Raw genomic sequence first — 19,573 nt, forward strand, 5'->3', positions numbered from 1 at the left:
TCCACAAGGGTCCTATTCGCCCTTGATCCTTTTTCGCGCAATATAGTGCTGCCACTAGTGAGCAATGCGCAGAATCAATTATAGCGTGCATTCAAACTTGAGATAGGCTTGCGAGAATATAAGGGAATCGCATCGTGGGTGGTCCCGTCGAGCGAGAACGTGTGTGGTCCGGCTGGTTTGTGCGCGCTTTGAGTGTAGACGCTGTCGCGGCGATACTATAGAAGATGCGAGCCGCTCCAACCGAACAAAGTCAAGACCTTGTCCTGTGGTTAGCCGAAATCGCATACAAGAACAACGGCCTCGACTCGTGAACGCGACAAGCACAAAAGTACGCACATTTCTCCCGTTCTTGGATTCTATTGTTTATTTACGCGTTCCACGTGTGATTTTCTTTTTTCTCGAAAATATTAATTATCGATTAAATATCGTAGATCTCGCGTGTATTTAAAAAAAAAAAAAATAAGAATCTTGTCATTTTTTAAAAATAAATAGACATTTATATACACCTTTTATTTAGATTTTATTCCTTTTGTTTCCTGGATAAAAATATCGTTTTCCATTTTCAGATGATATTTTCGCTGGTCCTCTGCTGTTTGCTGTTTTACGGATCATCGTCGGGATTGGACAATGAGCTTAACAACGATGGCGAAAATAATACATGGAAGAGCATGGACCTGAATCCTCGGCATAGAATCAAAGATTCCAGTTATCTACTTGACAGATATCCCATAGGGGAACTGCCATCGGATGTCTCGAATTGTCGCAGACCTGCCAAGTGTGTTCCATTGCATAAAGGTACCTGCATGGGTACGAAATTACCTTACTCCTTTACAACATTGGATCTTATACCTGAGCGTGTGACTCAAGATATTATTGAGGTAGATAGGATTATTATTTATATATTCTTTGTATTAGTAATGGTTTTTCTATTCTTTCCTATAATAACACCCGCATGGTATGTTTTTTAAAAAACACGCATGTCAGTTAAAAACTTAGCATTGTGAAGCACTGTGGAATAAATTTACTTCTTGCACCTGTAGATCCAGAAGTTTAAGTATCAAGATTTATATTTGAATTGACCAGATATTTCCTTTTTCACTGTATGTACAAGCTTATCTTTCTATAATAGAATACTAGAGGTGTAAGGATATATTTCTGGGTATATTTCTGGATATATTTTTACTCCTAGATTTTTGGCATTTGTTAATAACACATGTTATATGTTATTATTTAATTGTTATTATTTATTGTTATATTAATTGTTGTATTATATGTTATTTGTGTAAAACATTTTTATATTTTTTCATATACATCTCTCTATTTTCAGGAAAAGTTATATTCGTTACAAGCCTTGAAACATGTACCAAAGTGTTGGGCTGTTGTTCAACCATTTTTGTGCTCGATATTCATGCCGAAATGCGTTAATAATACAGTCGAGCTGCCATCTCAAGAGATGTGCAGAATGGTGTCAGGACCCTGCAGGATGTTAATTAATCACACAATATGGCCGAGTTTCGCAAAGTGCGATAATACAAAATTGTTTCCGCGATTATGCAAAAATGATTTTAGAGAATTGAAATTTAATATCACAGGGAAATGTTTGAAACCTCTTGTGCCTACTGACAATGCCCTCTCAATTTTTGATGGGGTGGAAGGCTGTGGAACAGAATGTTATGACCCATTATATACATCTGATGAGCACAATCAAATACATTCGTTTATTGTATGGGCTGCAGGTATCTGTTGCAGCTTCAATTTGTTCACTGTTGTAAGTGTGCTATAAAAATATATTTACAGCAAAAAAATATATTTATAACTATAATATATGCCTCAACATACATATACACACATATATATAATTATATATTTTATTCCAGATAACATTTTTGATAGATTGGAGAAGCGCGAACAAGTATCCAGCTTTAGTGATATTTTATATTAATGGTTGTTTTCTCATTTCTTGCATTGGTTGGTTAATCCAATTTACTCCCAGTGGCAGAGAAGTAATTATATGCCGCAAAGATGGAACATTAAGAATGAGAGAACCAAGGTATGTTTTACAAGTACTTTAATAACGCGGATTTTGTGCCTCGAGATGTGCAATACTTTTTGCAAAATATTTATGTATTTACAGTGGGGAGAATTTGTCTTGCGTCGTTGTCTTTGTTCTTGTGTATTATTTCCTGATGGCAGCTATGGTATGGTTTGTTATATTGACATATGCTTGGCACATGAGCTTCCGAGCACTTGGCACGATACAAGATCGAATAAACAAGAAGAGTGCTTATTTTCACCTAATCGCCTGGTGTGTACCACTCGTTTTGACAGTCGCGATCATGGCATTAGGCCGAATCGACGGTAACAGCATGACGGGAATATGCTTTGTGGGTTATGCCGATCATGCAGCAAAGGCTTTTGTACTAGGTCCGGTGTTAATTGTTGTATTAGTAGGAGGATATTTTCTATGTAGAGGTAGGTTATTTCTTATCATGTATATGTGCAATATACACGACAGTAAAATAATTATATATATTAAAAGTTTCCTATTTTTCTCTTTATGCTTTCTATATTAAAATAAATTGTGAGTATATTGATTCAGTATTTTTTATAATTTCAAAGAATCATCTTTTGTTTCTTTAATATTATATTTATATTCTATATTTTTTAGGACTCTATACGCTTATACGCTTAAAAATAAGCAGTCAAGAAATTATATCTGAAAGAGCGAGTTCAAAGATAAAACAAACCATTGTTAGGATGGGGCTCTTTTCTATAGCAACTCTTGCAGCGGTTGTTGTAACATTTTATTGTCAAATTTACGAAATTCAACATTCTTGGGAATGGCGACAAAGCTTTAGAAATTATATGATGTAAGGATTCCAATATTTGTGGCTGCATATTTCACCTCGTGTATTATCTATTACATTAATATTCTATTGTGTTTATTTAAAGATGCGCGATAACGACGATGTATGCAGAAGTATCCGATTGCAAAATAGAAATGAGGCCTAGTACAGGTAAACTGCAATTACATTTGCTTTCACTATTTGCCACTGGCATTCTTATGTCCTCATGGGTTTGGACCAGTTCGACGGTCGATACGTGGTGCAGATTTTTGAGAAGGTAAATTTCGACACACGTTAAGTACTTACCATGTCATCAACTTGCTATTGCTGCCATCAATGCGATTCTGAATAGTATGTGTTTTCTCTTCATTTGCAGAGTCTTTAATCGTGAATCTGAAGAGCCTCCTATAAGACTGAGCAAGCATAAGCTTATCGCGCATTTATTTGCGAATCGTAAAACATTTAACAAGGCCGGCCGTCTGTCTATAAGTTTTCACAACACTCACGAAGATCCGGTTGGATTGAATTTTGATCTCAACTCCGCAGCATCGCAAGATTTTAGTACGACTTGGGCAGCTGCTCTGCCTAAATTAGTGACGCGGAGAGGTGCGCTAGTTGGCGGCACTACAGGATCTGTGTCTAGTAATAGGCGAAATTCAGCTGATTCTGAAATCAGTTATAGTTTTCGATGCGTCTCTATGGAATCTAGACGAAATTCGTTGGATTCGCAGATATCCGTACAGATTGCGCAGGTGAAGACCACGCGGAAAGTCGCCAGTCGATCACGCGGCCGTCGCGGGAAGAACAGAAGAGATTTCGGGAAATCCCGATCGAATAAAATCGACCCACTCTCCAGGAGGGGCAGCACCACTTCCCAGGATAGTCAGTTAATGACTCAAATACCTATGGTATTTCCAATTCAAATGCCCAATATGGGCAGAAGACCGGGAAACGCCGGGTTGGATGAGCGACCTTTGGGTTTGAAAATCATCGATACCAAAGACACGGGCATGCTGTTGCCTTTTTTGTTGCGAGGGCAGAGTGGCAGCGACGAAAATCTAAGCAGTGAAGAAAAGAGACATCAAGATATGGCTGATAAAGACGTCGACATAGAAACGGGTAACATGGAGAAGGAAGATGAGCAGGATAGCGATAGTGAGGACAGTCAGCTGGAGGAGGAAGTAAAGATGCTAGACCCAGAGGAAGTGCACGAGCGTAGTAAGAATAAAAATAGCAACAAGAATTGTAAGACTTATGAGGATGATCGGAGAAACCGCGAAGGTAGTCATAGAAGCAAGTACGTCTTGCAGGACGAAGCTATCTTGAAGCATTTGCTTCAAGAAACCGATAGAAGCGATATCAAGATGAAGAACGAAAACGAGAAAAAGGAAGTATATAGGAAAACTGTGATGGACGACATGGACTCTAGTCATACCTCGTGTTATCCAGAATTAACGAGATTACTGCAAAACGACGGGCCTACTAACGCCAGAGAGATGGCGACGCAGACTTCGTTGCCGCTCGATATACTGGAAATGGAGGAGTTGAAGCAAAGTATCGACGAAATAATCAATAGCAGACATTGTAGTTCTAAAGGGACTCAAATATCGCCGCAATTGAAAAAAGGCAAGAATATTGTGACATAAGACTGAGGTGGTTATCTTTTTTTTTAAAGTGTATTAAGGAATGTGCATATATAATATAAAATAGTGTTAAATAATGTAATTATCTAAGTAATCATTATTACATCTATACATACAATCGAACTATTTATATACTATTAATTTCTCTTGCAATCGTTATAGTATTTTCTGAAGAGTGAGCTCATGTGATGATCTTTATCGATTGTCTTTATCCGTTGTAAATTATATACATATATACATGTAAGAGAAGACGAAGAAAGTAAACGAAACAGTTGAATGAAGTAATATCGCTCGAGAAGATACAGGTACAATAAAGCATATCGATATTTTTCTACGTTTTATTATCACTAAAATAGTAATGAAATCTCAGTACGATCGACAATTTGCACATCGCGCAAATCCTTTAAAGTAATATAATTTAATTATACTAGAATTTTCCTAAAATGTACACGTCGTAAACATTATTTTCCCGTAAAAATGAAAAACTTGTAGTTCTAATATTGTATATGTATGTTCAAATGTTTATATAAGAATGTGTATATCGAACGTTCTATGACAGTAAGATATTCTTTGTTTATACGTATATTTTTTTAATAAGTAGTTGAATAAACTGCATTTTATATATAATTTTCATTCTATTAATCTACTGTCTATAAATTATGGCGTTAATCTGTAAACGGAGAAAATTTATTTCTCGATATAATTACATGATCTAAATTAAACGCTCGCAGGACACAAAACGTTGTCTTCACATTTTAATATAACAATTAGATATTACTTGTCATTTATTTTGCAATCACATTTTTCACAATTACGGAAAAGTAGTATTCAGTGGATTCAGTTAATTGTTTTTTACTAATGCGAAAATCTAGCATTTTATTGAATATTTATAACAAATGTTCCTATTGTAACTTACTAATTATTAGTATTTCTTCATCGCATTTCATAATTCTTCAATCAATATATTTACGGGTATTTGTATGTGTATGTGTGTGTATGTACATGTCGCATCTTTTTTAAATTTAATTTTACTATTCTCATGTTTCTTTATGTTTTCTTAAATGTGTCTCTTATCTATAAAACGCTATTATTGTGCATATATATGTAATTCTAAAGTGTATTGCTTTCTTCCAATGTGTTAAAATCAATTGCTATCTTTCTCGAGAGGAACAAAATTTGGAGTAAAGTTATCATCATTTACATTTTTGTTATAGGATATCCAAAAAACTGTGAACAATGTATACTTTTTAGCAACTATATATATATCATAGTCAATAACGTATGTTCTAAATGATGTAAATATTACATCTTAGCACAAGGAAAACTAATATCAAGAAAGACTTGTCCACTGAACTTATTTGATAAAATTTCTAACAAAATATCGATATTCAATATATCAATATTTAGGCCATATATCATTAAGCCGCTGAATTAAATCGATATATATATATATATATATATATATATATATATATATATATATATATAAATCATATATTACATCAATATCGGAAAGTTGAATCTTCGTTCCATAAATTAATACTAGATCTTTTGCCGAGGCACTTTTCTCACTTGTAGCAAGAAAATATTTTTCGACGATGTTATCTTCGGATTGTGACCGGTATATTATGACAGACAGACAGACTGACAGAAAGAGAGAGAGAGGGATATTTAAGATTCCTCTTGTGTCCATTTCTCGGGCGTTTCTATGTTTTCACATCCGGTTCCAAGTTCTCCGCTACGTATTTTTTTCCTACACTCGATCACAAATATATCCGGACTTTAGATCGGGCAAGTTTGTGCTGCGTTGTACGCACTATATCGTGTACAATTATATGCATTTATTATACACACAGTATTCTCCGTGCACCACATTAACTTTATTTGGCAGAGAAACACAATAATATAATAAATCGCTCGCTCTACGAAAGTACAAAAATAAGTATTGTCATAGGGACGTGGGAATATTGATATGATAGAGATGCGTGTATCGTTTTGATTCGATTGGCGCGCGTAAAATAAAAAAAAAGAACACTTCTACGAGAAATTAGTCTCCCTTGTCCGTGATCATACATACATAGAAATGCATTGCATCTTGCACATGCGTTCGCTCACTTACGTATGTTATTTCCACCGCGTGCGGGTTAACGCGCGATCTTTACCCGTTACACCCTAAATAAATACGCGCTATTCGCATGCACATACATACACAAGACGCTAAAATTCTAAACGACACGTTTAATATTGATAAATAATATAATAATGTGCATGCTGTAACGGAGGTGTAGAAAAAAAAATTTTCATTCTGGTTTATTCACCACCACCGCAGAGACAGCAGGCAAGAACGCGAGTACGATTCATCACCCGGTTAGGAATCACCCGCTTGGGCGAGGCTACTTGGATTTGGCATGAGATTTTTTATGCTTAGTGTGTTCGTTACCCCAGATGATGTTGTTCAACGTCTCTCCGACGATGTATAGAGTCATGCAAAACACTAGCAGCACCGCGAAAAACAGGATCTGCAGCGGCTGTGTTAACACGTCCATCACGGGATACACCCAGATGCCGCTTTTGTAATAAATTATGTGCATCCTGAAAAATAATGCAACACATCCAGATTACATGAGTATTTAATTTTTCAAAACTTTCAGAACTATTGTTCGATATACATTTAACGATGCGAAAGACCTTGTGTATATACAGAATGACCCCTATAGATAACCCAGGCAACGCATATCTCTAAAAGACATTTAAAAATTGACTTAAATATGCCCTTTAGACATATTTAAAATATCTTTTGGTTTTTTTGTATTGTCTGGAAAAGTACAGACAACGAAATTTTATCAAAAAAAGAAATGCCCATTTTTTTTTAACAAAGAATATAATATCGGTCTCTGTATTTTACCTATAGAGAACGTTCTATGCAAAATGTTTCTTAATAAGTGCAAAAAATTTTAGATGATTCTTTGTCGAAAATTAAGGGGGATTTTTTTCATATAAACATTAAAAAGTTCTAATAAAAAATTGAATAGGGGTTGCTAGTTTCATCCCCTTATAACAATACGGGAGGCTGAAAATATATATAAAATATTAATAAATAACCTTATTTACTAGTAGAAAATATCCACCTAATTTCTTTCCTTTAATTTGTTCCAAATTTGAGAAAAAAATAAAAACCTAATTTTTACCCTCATTTTTTGGAGGAGTGTAACTCCACAGGGAGGGATGTAGGAGTATATGTTTATATGAAAAACTCCCCTTAATTTTCGACGAAGAAATCTCCTAAAATTCATCTCCTAAAATTTTTCGCACTTATTAAGAAACATCCTGTATACATTTCCTTCAATTTGTTCTCTCCAGATGATTACGTATAAAGTTATTAAAGTTAAAAGTTATTAAAATATTCCAATATACTTGTATATGTTATTATACGCATTATTATAGGCCGGATACGCAAATTCGTTTCACTTACCAGATTAAGTATAGGAGCATGAAGCCCACGAGTATTCCGAGGCCGCGAGATCGCTTAGGATATTGTCGTGGTGCAATGATCATTTCAAACACAGTCGTCACCATAATCATCGTGTGCATTAAATGATTCAACCACCATGGAAAGTACAGGTCCAATGCTTTCGGTAATACTAATTCACGGTCCACGAACATCAACGCCCAGAAGGTCACGCCAACGAACTGCGTGACATAGAATTGGCATTAGATTTTATCGAAATGTCTCATTTCGATAAATAATACACTCGATAGCAAATTATATTCATAAAAAGTCAACCGATATAGAGAGCAAATTATTTATATATGCGTTTATATGAATTCCCCTAGATGTAAGATAAATGCATAATTATACCTACTTATATAGAAAAGGGATGGTCAAATTATTTCTCGTTTGAAAAATGTCACAAAATTTTGAATATTTTTCCCATACCTTCTAAAATAATTAAATTAATGCAATTTTTGGTAATTTATTTTTTAAATTAAAAAAACATTTATATATTACAACTATGTATTTTATTTAGATGCCAATTAATCATAGACATGTAAAATTAAACCATAGACATATAAAAATATATGTCTATGTATATCTTTATATACCCTTATATACTTGTACATTAAACACAATAAATTATATTTGCATTATCGCAGTACATACACACATGCATTTGTAAAATTTCAAAAATATTTATTTGAAAAGAAAATATTTTTGACGGAAATTATATTAGATAATAAAAATAATGGTAAATATGTCGATGAAGGGAGCCCGCCTCGATTACCTTGACCTTGACATATGTTGTCAAGGTCACTGCCCTGAGTAACATCCAAAAGATTTTAGCCGTCGCTCGTTGTTTATTAAAAAGTTATTAACAAAAGAATTTTACAATTTTAATGCTTTTTATCTCCGAAAATATTGATTTGAGAAAAAAAATTTTAAACAGAAAATAAAGCCGCTGAAAAACTCTACAAAAAAGTTATATGCATTTTTTTCATAAACCTACTATTTTAGCTGTTATATGAAAAAATAATAATTTTAAATACATTTAATACAATTTAAATTTATATAGAATTTAATACAATTAAAAAATATCACAAATGTATGTGTACACACACACACGCGCGCGCGCGGGGGGCTTTCGGCCCCCCCTCCCGCAACCGCCCCGCCGGTAGGCAAGGTGGACCTCGCTTTACAACTTACAGCATATATCCATTGTGATTGAACTCTTCGCAATGCGTCCCCTACCGGCGGGGTGGTCGCGGGAGGGGGGGTCGAAGGCCCCCCTTGCACCCCCCGCGTGCGCGTGTGTGTGTGTACACATACATTTGTGATATTTTTTAATTATATTAAATTATATTAAATTCTATATAAATTTAAGTACATGCTCATGTTCACGTATTAAGAGTTCTGCAAGTACTAAATACAAGGAATATTTCTACAGCTTAAGTCTCCCAGACAGCACAAAAAGGCCAAAAGATGTCTTAAAGACGTCTTAAAGTCTTTTAGACGTCTTTAAGTCGTCTTTTAGATGTCTTTTGGACATGTGTGCTGTCTGGGCTGTATTATTGTTATGTTTACATATTTCGGACTATAAGCATACTTTGCGTGGAAAATACTTTCGAACTGTGTTTTCATACTATAGTTCTATCTACACGGTGTCAATAAAATCTATATTCTTTTTCTAACTTCTTTTACTAATAACATTTTAACGAACAGCGAGCGACGGCTAAAACCTTTTGGATGTTACTCAGGGCAGTGACCTTGACAACATATGTCAAGGTCAAGGTAATCGAGGCGGGCTCCCTTCATCGACATATTTACCATATTTTTCTTTTCTTCTTCATTGTTAAATAAATTGATTGATATTTTCCAATCTTGATTTTTAACGTAAATTCAATATTATAGAAAATTTGAAATTTATGAAAAAAAAGAGATTAATTATTACTTACCATGGCGACGGGAAATCCGAGACTCGCATGGAAGTAATCTTTCAACTTTCGTGCGAAAGGCGGTTTCTTGGGGTTTACGGCATTCGTACCGTAGAAATCGTTCAAGAGACATATTAAGAAGAATACGGCTTGAAGAATCTAGAACACAATTGACATTTCAAACTGCTCCAATTAATGAATCAATAAATATTTTTAATGATCTCTACACAATATGACTAGGGTCATGTAAAAATGATATAAAAATATCATTTAAAATTAATTATGTTGTTTAATTAATATTATTGGGGAGAACCCATATATAAGCGACAATATTTTTATCGTTAAAATCGATCAAAATGTATTAATAAACCGCTGAAAATTGAGCGAGTAATTGATCAAACACGAAAGTCAAACAGACATCTGTGAAAGAACTGAATGGTTTTCTTTTTTACTTCTTTGTATTTAAAATAAGCAGACACATATAAATGAATGACAAAGACTACTTCAGGCATATGTAAATTGTCTACTGCAAACATGTTCATCCTATTGTTAGTATATTATTTGCATAATGAGCACACATATATTTTAGTGTCACTGGATGCATCATTTGGATAAAAACATTTCACATGAACACATATATGTATAAATCTGTAATTGTAATCATATTATTAACATACATGTTTATTATATTGTTAATACGTATACACATTGTTAATATACGTATTATACATGACTGAATTCTTTTCCATCCATCTCTTTTCTTCGCTCTGGATATTTCCTTAATTTTTAATATCTGTATATAATAAATAATTTAATTAATTTTCCTTTATATATTAATTATATTGCATATTACATGTAATGGGAAGATATAAAATATGAGTTTCATTTTATTTCGTGTATTATATTATGACGAATGCTGCAATTTTTTCTTAGAGTTTAAATATCTAGTATTAACGTCTCGAACCAAATATTGATCCGAAGACTCTCGTTTTATGCTGTCTATTCTATTGCAAATCCATCACGTGTCAGTCAGAAATACATGATATGCGTCGCATGCAGTTCCATCAAGTGAGGCTTTAACTCGTTAGCAGCACAAGAGGAAGTGACCTCGTTATTTGCACTATCCTTGAGATCAATTAAACTACTTGTACTAATTGCATCTAATGAAATTGAGATCCTGTGAAAGTAAAGAGCAAAAATTTTACAAAGAAAAGTTTTTTATTCATTACAATATTTTATTTTAATGCTTTTATAGCATTCTTTATTACAATAATTGCGAAAGCAAATTAAACTCATTAATCTAAAAATCTTAGATACGACGATCCGGAAATTGCTCTTCCTCATTTTGCTAAGTGAAAAGATTAATTCGAGTTAAAGCGAGCTTTCGAGCGTAATTATCGATCGATTGACGTTGCACATAAGCAGTCTTGTGTGACGCGTGCCTCCTGTTGACTGCAAAATATCAAGTGGTGCTTAAACAATTGAATTTTGCTCTTTATGAGCGGCATGATAGCGGTAATTTAAGCGTGAAATGGTCGAGAGCATATCATCTCGCGCGACGATAAGTGACAAAATGCTTAAACATAATCTCGTCGAAAGTAAAATCACGCTTTTAACTCAACAGAACAAATTGAGATAGAATAGGAGCTGCTCATTTACTTTTCCAGCAATATATTTTTGAAATATTCGAGATGTATTATACGTATTTATTAAAAAATAAATAATTCCAATATATCTGTACTGAATATACGTTGCATTCATTCATCCAGACGTGACATCTCTAAAAATTTAACTATTCGATTTTTTTTTAATTTCAACGATAATTATTTTTAATATTTTTTTCTTCCTTCTGGACTGCACGGAAACTTTTTCTCGCACAAGATGCAGTAAATGAGGTTTGCATGCTTTTTTCTAGGAATAACAGGATACAATTTTTTGTTAAAAGAATTTTTTATAAAATAGTAGGGCCATATTTTGAAAGAGAAACTCTTCTGCAATTGCCGATTTCACCGATAATCATAGATAAAATATCCCGTTTTCTTCGTTGTCTGACTTGAAGAATATTATATCACCGTTATTTGTGATTTTTATGATCGCAGGTATACTAGATGGACGTGTCGGTTTTCACTATTGCATAACATGGCAATAACGATAGATTGCACGTGGTTACTAGATGTACGATCGCAGAGAATCGGTTCTTGCTAGGAATAGTAGAGTTTCTCATCAACGTATGATATTACCTCATGAGATGCAGAACATAATCTTTCTGTGAGAAAATATGTCGAACGAGCAAGAAGTTTGTACTTTCAAACAAAATTAAAACGATCAAGTTGTCTAATGATCAATTTGTCGCTAGAAACTATACGTATATATATATTTTCTAGAATTGTAACATCTTACTTACATTATATTTTAAATATATCATATAAGATATATATAAACATACATGATTCTAAGCGAAATAAAATTTAAAGACCAAGCTACAACGATGAGAAAATAAAATCTCGTTGCAATAAAATCTCGTTATGACAAACTTGATCAGATTTTAAATTAAATTCGGATTATTGTCGAGATCTCGTTTCATGCATCGATACATACATAGATTGAATCCTATCAACAATCCTAATAACAATTTCATGAAAATTCCATTATAGGCATTTCTTTCTCTCGGCAATCGTCACAACGAAATTTCATTGCCTGTAGCAGCAAAGAGCATCAATGCAAGAAATAAATGCAAAAACATATTTGTATCCGTGTGTATGTATGAGTATGTGTGTGTATTCTGTGTGTAACGTGCAGGTGTATCGATATCAAAGGGTAACTTCATCAATCAAAGTTGCGCACTCACAAGTTTGTAACTGCAAAGATCGATATATACTAACCGCATCCCAGAATGTTAGAAACTTGAACTTCCCACCGAAGGCGCGATGCACCCTCGTGACATTGTATGGCACGATTGTATACGTGTAATCGTAAAAAACCGCGAAAGCGAACTGCAGGAAAGTAACCGCATGGAATCCAATTGCTAGACCCTCTCGCATCTCACGGCTGTTCGCGAGTAGTCTGAAATGTGTAATTATCTCTTTGGATTCGACGATACTCGACGATGTCATCAATCGTCAAGGAAGAGTAGGAAGCAGATACAAGTGTCCGTGCGTACATTTCTTTCGTGAAATCATCCCACTTCTCCTAACGTTAGAATCATTCGGATTGAAACTTTCAATGATAATAAGTCACAAGAGATCTCTCATGTCTAGCAATAAAAAGAGACCGATAATATATATTCGGTAAAAATTAAAATATTATTAAAATAGATTTATGTATAACTATATATAATGTAATAGATATATTTACAAACTTATTAATTTATCACGCATTAGTATTTTTTACGCTTCTTTTGTCAAGAAAAACATTTATTAAAACTTACGAACATATACTTTTGAAACATTTTTTCAGCATCTAATTTGATATCTTTTTTATTCTATAACGAGTTATATATATTTAATATTATATAATTTGTTATAGAATTAAAATACTCGATAGTTGCATTATCTTGTTTAATTTCAGCACAACATTTTTTTTGTATAAATTTGGCAAGAAACTTTATGACATATGTTATATTTTTACTTTTGCTTATAAATATATAAATTACTATGAATTGAATATATTTCGATCTATGAATCTATCTATTTAAAGAAAATCAAATTAGTAAATTTAGACAAATGTTATATAATTAAGACAAGAGAAAAAACTGACCATTTTTATGTCTTACGTAAATACTAAATACATTTATAACATATGCAAAAAGTTAAAGATAATTATCTCGTTTTTGTTTATTTGTTTTATGAATAAAAATACAAAATTTAGCTCTTTTTAAACTTTAAATGGTCACATTTGCAATAATACGTTGAATAAACGTTGTCAAGACTATACTTGCAAATTCTTGCTCTCTCAACTGCATTTACCATTACTAAAATGTCAGCTAATGTTGCAGCAATTACTTAACGTATATTTAACCAAGTTGTTGTTTTATTTTAACACATCTTTTTTTTAGAAAATTAATATACGACAAAAGAAATTACTGTAATAATGGAAGTAATGAATAATGCAATTGAGAGAACAAGGATTTAGGCAATTATTTATTAAACATAGTATCTTTTTTCGAATCTGATTATGTAAAAATTGAAGATTGGAATAAATAATAAAATAATTTTTAGCCTACTGAGCTACTCATAAGTATACGTACATATTCGTTATATATTTATTATGATTTTGTTTTTTATTCTTTAAAAATTTATTCCCTGAAATATTAATGCATACGAGAAATAAAAAAAAATTAATAAAGAAAGGTAGTTGATTTATATTATTTTATTTCTCATATTTGTTACAAACGATCGTTTTTCCCTTGCACTCTAATTTTAGTTTCGAAACTCTTATACTTTTTGCAAGTGATTTATCGAAGTCGTATCGAAGTCGATGGACGCGATTTGTTATTTAATTCATTTATCGTAGAAATTTTTTACAATGTCGTCGAAAACGAATCTTAATCTTCTTAAAGTGATGCATTTAAAGAAAATTAAAAGAATTATAAAAAAAATAGTTCTGAGATGGAAAGTTTCAGTTGTTTTAATAATTTCCCAACACGTGCGTATATTATGCAAGCGAGTGTATATAGTCAAGTTACATAATATATACGTAACTAAATAGCCGGTTCTAAAAAAACTTGACATGCAAACAGGTATCTTAATCTGTTTTCCACTGTGAGACACAACAAAATCTTCTTTTATCCATTCATTACTATCTCCTATTCATGTTATGTATACAATTTATTTCATATATAACTAAACAATTCACTGCAACCTTTCTTTCACGCTTATAAACATGAATAAATAATTAAAAAAAGATTGCGGAGAGAATATTGTAACCGTCCGTGATTTAATGACTTAAATAGTAGGAGTTGATTTATACCGCAGATAGTATTATTCGATCCGGAAGAATTAAGTAAAGGTGAAATTTTGAATATGTCAATTAATCCAGAAAGCTAACAACTGTGGCTTTCGTTTGTAATATACCAAACGCGATTTCTCTCTTCCTCATTTAGTTTCACATAATTTACATAAATCAATGTCACTCAGAATTTCTTCTTCCTAATGATTCTTGCACGTGTTTCAATATACAATCTCGTTTAAATAGGATTTTAAAATACATAACAATATCGAAAAATTTATTTCACATTACGTAAATAATTGACATACTTCTGTACAATATCGCTTTTTTAATGAACTCAAGAAAACATTTTTTTCAGCGACTTTCGGCCCGATATTTTTCTCGCCTACAACATTACAGGGGGGAAAGAGGGATAATAATTAAATAAATTCTCGAATTGAGAATTATTTAAATTTGCTTGGTATCGTACCAAGAAAATTTGTGCCCTGTGCACACAAATAAGTTTCAACGAAAAACTTATTTTCTCGTTGAACTTACGCACTATCATCCGCGTTTAGCTCTTATGGCCTGTTTAAATTTAAGTTTATGTTTTAATACACAGAGCCTAATTTCTTATAGTTATTTAAACATTTTTTTATTTTTTTATTATTGTACCTTTTCTCGTTTGATTTCTGTTTTGTATCCTTTTCCACGGAAAAAATAAATGAAAAGTTTTGTGTTTACTTTCGACGAAGAAACGGAGTGAAAAATATTGTATCACAAAGAAACTAAAAATGTAAAACAATACTTTGGACGAGAACCAAGGAACGCGTTTTATCTTTCGCTTAAATGTTAATCGCATTATGCAATATAAAAGCACTTTGAGCAAGCGCAAAGTATATTACGACAGACTAGCATTAACCTTAATTCAGCGAAACTTTCTGATGGACCATGATTATAAAAAAAAGATATATTTATAATATTTAATAATCAAGTAAATATATAGAGGCTGTGTGCGATTATTGGAAATAATATCGAAAATTAAGAGAGAGAAGAAAAAGAGAAAAAATATTTAAAGGCAATATATAACAGATATTAAAAGAAATTTAATGCCAATGTATCAAATTATAAAGATAACAAGAAGAAAAGTAGTTCAAAATCTCCGGGGAAAATCGTTCAAAATTTCTTTTTTGAGCATATTAGCTGAAATCTCATTTAACGATTCAAAGTGCAAAATCTTCGATATATATAAATTCAACTAAGATCTAATATTCGCCTTATATTTTTACTGGGTCATTGGGGCTCACCTATTTGTAGGTTTTTCTTTTAACCGTGTTGCCGAAGCGTGAAATTAATAGAGCATTTCCCTTTCACAAATTTCATATGGAATGTGGAGCGCTTAAAAGAAATATTAGGTGACCCGTTGCTAGCTATTAAGTTACATAATTCACTTTGCGCAAAAGAGCGATTTTTTAGTTCACGGATTGCGAATCTGGAGCAATGCGATTACCCTCTCGAGATGGCATTTACTCTGTGATCGTCGATACATTGTTATCCGATATTTGTTTTATTTCTGTTATACCTTTGTGAATGCACGTACTGTCGATTAAAAGTTGTCAACTTGTGGTGTTGCTGTCTATCAGAGAGTCGTATCAGTTAAAGTCGTATCAGAGAGTCGTATCAGTTAAAAAGCAAGTTGCAAATAATTGCGAATAAGTTGTAGATAGGAAAAATGAGGAGTCACATAAAAGAGTGTAAAAAAGTTTTAAAATAAACGGAACAAGAATTTCCATGTATCAAAGAAACGATCTATTACAATTATTAAAAATTCTATTACAATTATGTAAAAAAAATATAAAAATACAAATAAAAATAGCGGATTGTTAACAACTGGAAATAGAACAGTTAACAACTGGAAATAAGCGTAATAAAGGTTATTTACAATAATAATATAAAAAAGTATAAAAAGTGTAAAAACTACAAATGTATAAATTATTATGTTACTTTTAATCATTGCATTTTTCTTTATTTTTAATCCACATTTGTATAAAAGTATATTAATGACAAGGACAGCGTTTTGTGTTATATGTACAAAAAATATGATTTAAGTCATTTAGTAAATCCTTTTCTATAAAGAAGAAAAACTTTAATAACTGCATTGCAACTTGTATTATTTATTTTACGATAAAATTGAACCGCCTTGAAGTGTCAACAACGAATTTAAAAAATGAAAATCATCGATAGATAATGTATAAATTCGCAAATATTAACTGTGCGAATTTTTATTCTTTCAGATAAATACTATTATATAATAAAGTGTGTATTTCTTCTTTTTTGCTTTAATTAACTAAAAAATATATCTTTTTGTGTTATTCTTATTTAATTTCTTTTTCTAGCACAAAGAATTAAAGCCTAAAAGGTATGTGAAATTTACGATTGTATGTCAAACACGCAACGCAATGATGATATACAATAATTGATTATGTTTCGAGGTCTTCTGATGTAATGAATGATATTTAAATTTTCTCTCCTACCTTTCTTTTTTTCTACACATCAATATGTGGGATGATATTACTTCATACATTTCTTACAAATAATTAAATTAATTAATACCATAATTACTTTGGAAATAAAATATAACAACGAAATTAAACGTTGAATACGAAATGAGAAAGCAATCACTACACGTAACTGAAACGATCGAATCCGAATTTTAGAGCGGATTTTAAAAAACGCGAGAGAAAAAGGGAAACGGAACGAAACTTTCAAATATTTTTCCCATCATTCGCAAAGATTGCGAACTCGAGTAAACTTTACGGGGCAATTTCCCGTCATGTTTTATCCACTTGACCTCTTCCTTCGGCAGAAGGGATTTTCGCGCTAGTTTCTCGGCTACGCGTCACATGTGATACTACGTCGCGTCGTAGTGCGGGCGGCCGAGTCCCGGCGACACCCGCCCACGCGTTACGACTCGGCGACGCCACGAATCGCACGCCGGAGAATCGGAGAATCGGTGCTCCAGAATCGAGCGGGCGAATTCGGACAATGCCACCGGATGCCGCGGCGTGTTCGCGTTGTACACTTAACCTACACCCCCGTCGTCTCGACCGGAAGTCGCGACGTGACTCGATTTTCCGCAAAAATCACGGGAAAATCGTTCCGCGTCGTGAGAAACGTGGAGATTATTTTCGCGTGTAACATATACCTGCCGGAGTCTGAAACTCATTGTCGCGAAATTGTTGCACGATACACTTTGCCTGCCGTGTATATACGCTTGGAGGGAAAAAACGGCCGAATTTTCCGCGTCTATCGTCGTCCATCGACACGACCGTGTCTCGCGAGAAGGAGAGAGAAACCGACAGAGAAAAAGAGAGAGAGAGAGAGAGAGAGAGCCTTATTTTTAATCGGCTTACGGCCGTCTCGACCTCGGCATGCCGATCGATCTACCCTTACTTGGTGCGGAAAACGCGCGCTTCGATTCTCGAAGCGGCCGATACCGTAGCTGTCTTTCTATTTTCTTTCTTTTCTTTTCTTTTTTTTCCCGAAGCGCGAGATTCTGTCAGGCTTCACGTGGTCAGCTGCACGAAAACACTCCCCGAGGCACTTGTGTCGGCGGTCCGCGACTTACTGACGGATAATGGAGTAAAATAGCGGGAGAGGGAAGGGAGAAAAGACCGCAGCGTGCGTGCGTTTGGCACTGGTTCATGCGGCCGCGTTCAGAAGCGAAAATGATGGAAGGGAGAACATCCCCAGTGATGGATTTAGGTGTCCCGGGTACCCTACACTCCACTCTCGCCTTCTACGAGGCTGGAGTCTATCTCGAGCATCCTTGCGCTATAAGTAAGCTCGGTTAAAAATTGCTCAGCTTTTTATCAAAAGAGATATTAATATCGCAAATTAAAGTGAGAAGCGGTCCGATTATATAGACTTATAGACTCATTGTTGATTAAATATTGATTTTGTCCATCTCCACCGTTATTTACAGACCTTGAGCGGCTATCTCCTTCGAATGTAGGAGTGTCTTTTCAATCTAACTGTAGTTTCTTTTCTTTTTTTTTAATAATTCTTATATTTCTTTTCTATCTTTCTAGTCTTAATATTTAAAAATATAAGACATGAATTTTACCAATAGCATATGAAAAATTTATTGTATTTGTCGTTAGGTCATTTTGTAATCTGTTTCTGAGAGACTTAGAAGAGGAAAAACAGAGGTAGAGAGAGAAAGAGCTCAATTTATCATTCAGAACAAAGTCTACGACTTTCTATAGAGACTTAAAATTGTACAAAATTGCTAAAGAAGATATGTGTGTGTATGTGTGTGTGTGTGATTTTCTATCCTAACAAAAAATTTGAGACACAATACAATCTCATCGTACGCGACTTAACTTCAAATAATTTAAGCGACTATATATATAACATATGCTATAATGTGTTTTATATAACAACTTAATGTTTTATATAGTAGTTTTATATAATACTTATTAATTACAAAAATTAATAAATATAGGACTCGAAATATAAAATTAAACAAAACAGTTATAATGGCAATACGAGTCGAGTGTCGATGTTATAACACATTTATTTATAATACAATCAAATAAATATTGATATTAAAGAATACAAAGAGAGGATAGCGAACGTTTCGACCCTATTTTTGGGTCATCTTCAGCGCGAAAGTATATAATAAAAGATAATATAATGAAAAAAATAAAATAACAAAGTGTTTTA

The 19,573-nt window shown here is 33.2% G+C and overlaps 2 protein-coding genes across 6 annotated transcripts in view; one reads left to right on the top strand and one right to left on the bottom strand.

Annotated features, from left to right (window-relative positions):
* Smo (smoothened, frizzled class receptor) lies at window positions 1-5,977 on the top strand. Of its 2 annotated transcripts, none has more exons than XM_083100707.1 (8): window positions 1-328; window positions 567-878; window positions 1,328-1,768; window positions 1,878-2,050; window positions 2,135-2,472; window positions 2,669-2,870; window positions 2,953-3,123; window positions 3,199-5,977. In XM_083100707.1, the coding sequence occupies exons 2-8, from the start codon at window positions 567-569 to the stop codon at window positions 4,490-4,492; spliced, it is 2,931 nt and encodes a 976-aa protein (XP_082956833.1). In that variant the 5' UTR covers window positions 1-328; the 3' UTR covers window positions 4,493-5,977. The 2 variants fall into 2 exon arrangements, with proteins under 2 accessions (XP_082956833.1, XP_082956834.1); XM_083100708.1 differs by having other exon boundaries at window positions 4-328; window positions 3,223-5,977.
* The window catches only part of LOC145972262 (androgen-induced gene 1 protein), a 20,863-nt gene continuing 5,843 nt past the window's right edge, over window positions 4,554-19,573 (bottom strand). The window contains exons 1-6 of one of the 4 annotated variants that reach the window (XM_083100724.1): window positions 17,380-18,242; window positions 12,802-12,982; window positions 9,941-10,078; window positions 7,962-8,179; window positions 6,930-7,081; window positions 4,554-6,242 (exon numbers count right to left, since the gene is read on the bottom strand). In XM_083100724.1, the coding sequence (XP_082956850.1) occupies window positions 6,196-6,242; window positions 6,930-7,081; window positions 7,962-8,179; window positions 9,941-10,078; window positions 12,802-12,982; window positions 17,380-17,429 (786 nt within the window). In that variant the 5' untranslated portion in view covers window positions 17,430-18,242 and the 3' untranslated portion in view covers window positions 4,554-6,195. Of the gene's footprint in view, window positions 7,082-7,961; window positions 8,180-9,940; window positions 10,079-12,801; window positions 12,983-17,379; window positions 18,243-18,298; window positions 18,844-19,573 lie in introns of those variants that run through there. The other 3 variants (XM_083100725.1, XM_083100727.1, XM_083100726.1) reach the window with 3 other exon arrangements.

Source organism: Camponotus vicinus, unplaced genomic scaffold (assembly GCF_025532165.1).
Source record: "Camponotus vicinus isolate PSW18456_S1 unplaced genomic scaffold, iyCamVici1.0 SCAF_5, whole genome shotgun sequence".
NCBI lineage: Eukaryota > Metazoa > Arthropoda > Insecta > Hymenoptera > Formicidae > Camponotus > Camponotus vicinus.

Coding starts and splice junctions, on each gene's coding strand:
- Smo (XM_083100707.1), top strand. CDS start 567: ATGATATTTTCGCTGGTCCTCTGCTGTTTGCTGTTTTACGGATCATCG. Junction 879..1,327: donor TGACTCAAGATATTATTGAG/GTAGATAGGATT, acceptor CTCTATTTTCAG/GAAAAGTTATATTCGTTACA. Junction 3,124..3,198: donor TGGTGCAGATTTTTGAGAAG/GTAAATTTCGAC, acceptor GATTCTGAATAG/TATGTGTTTTCTCTTCATTT.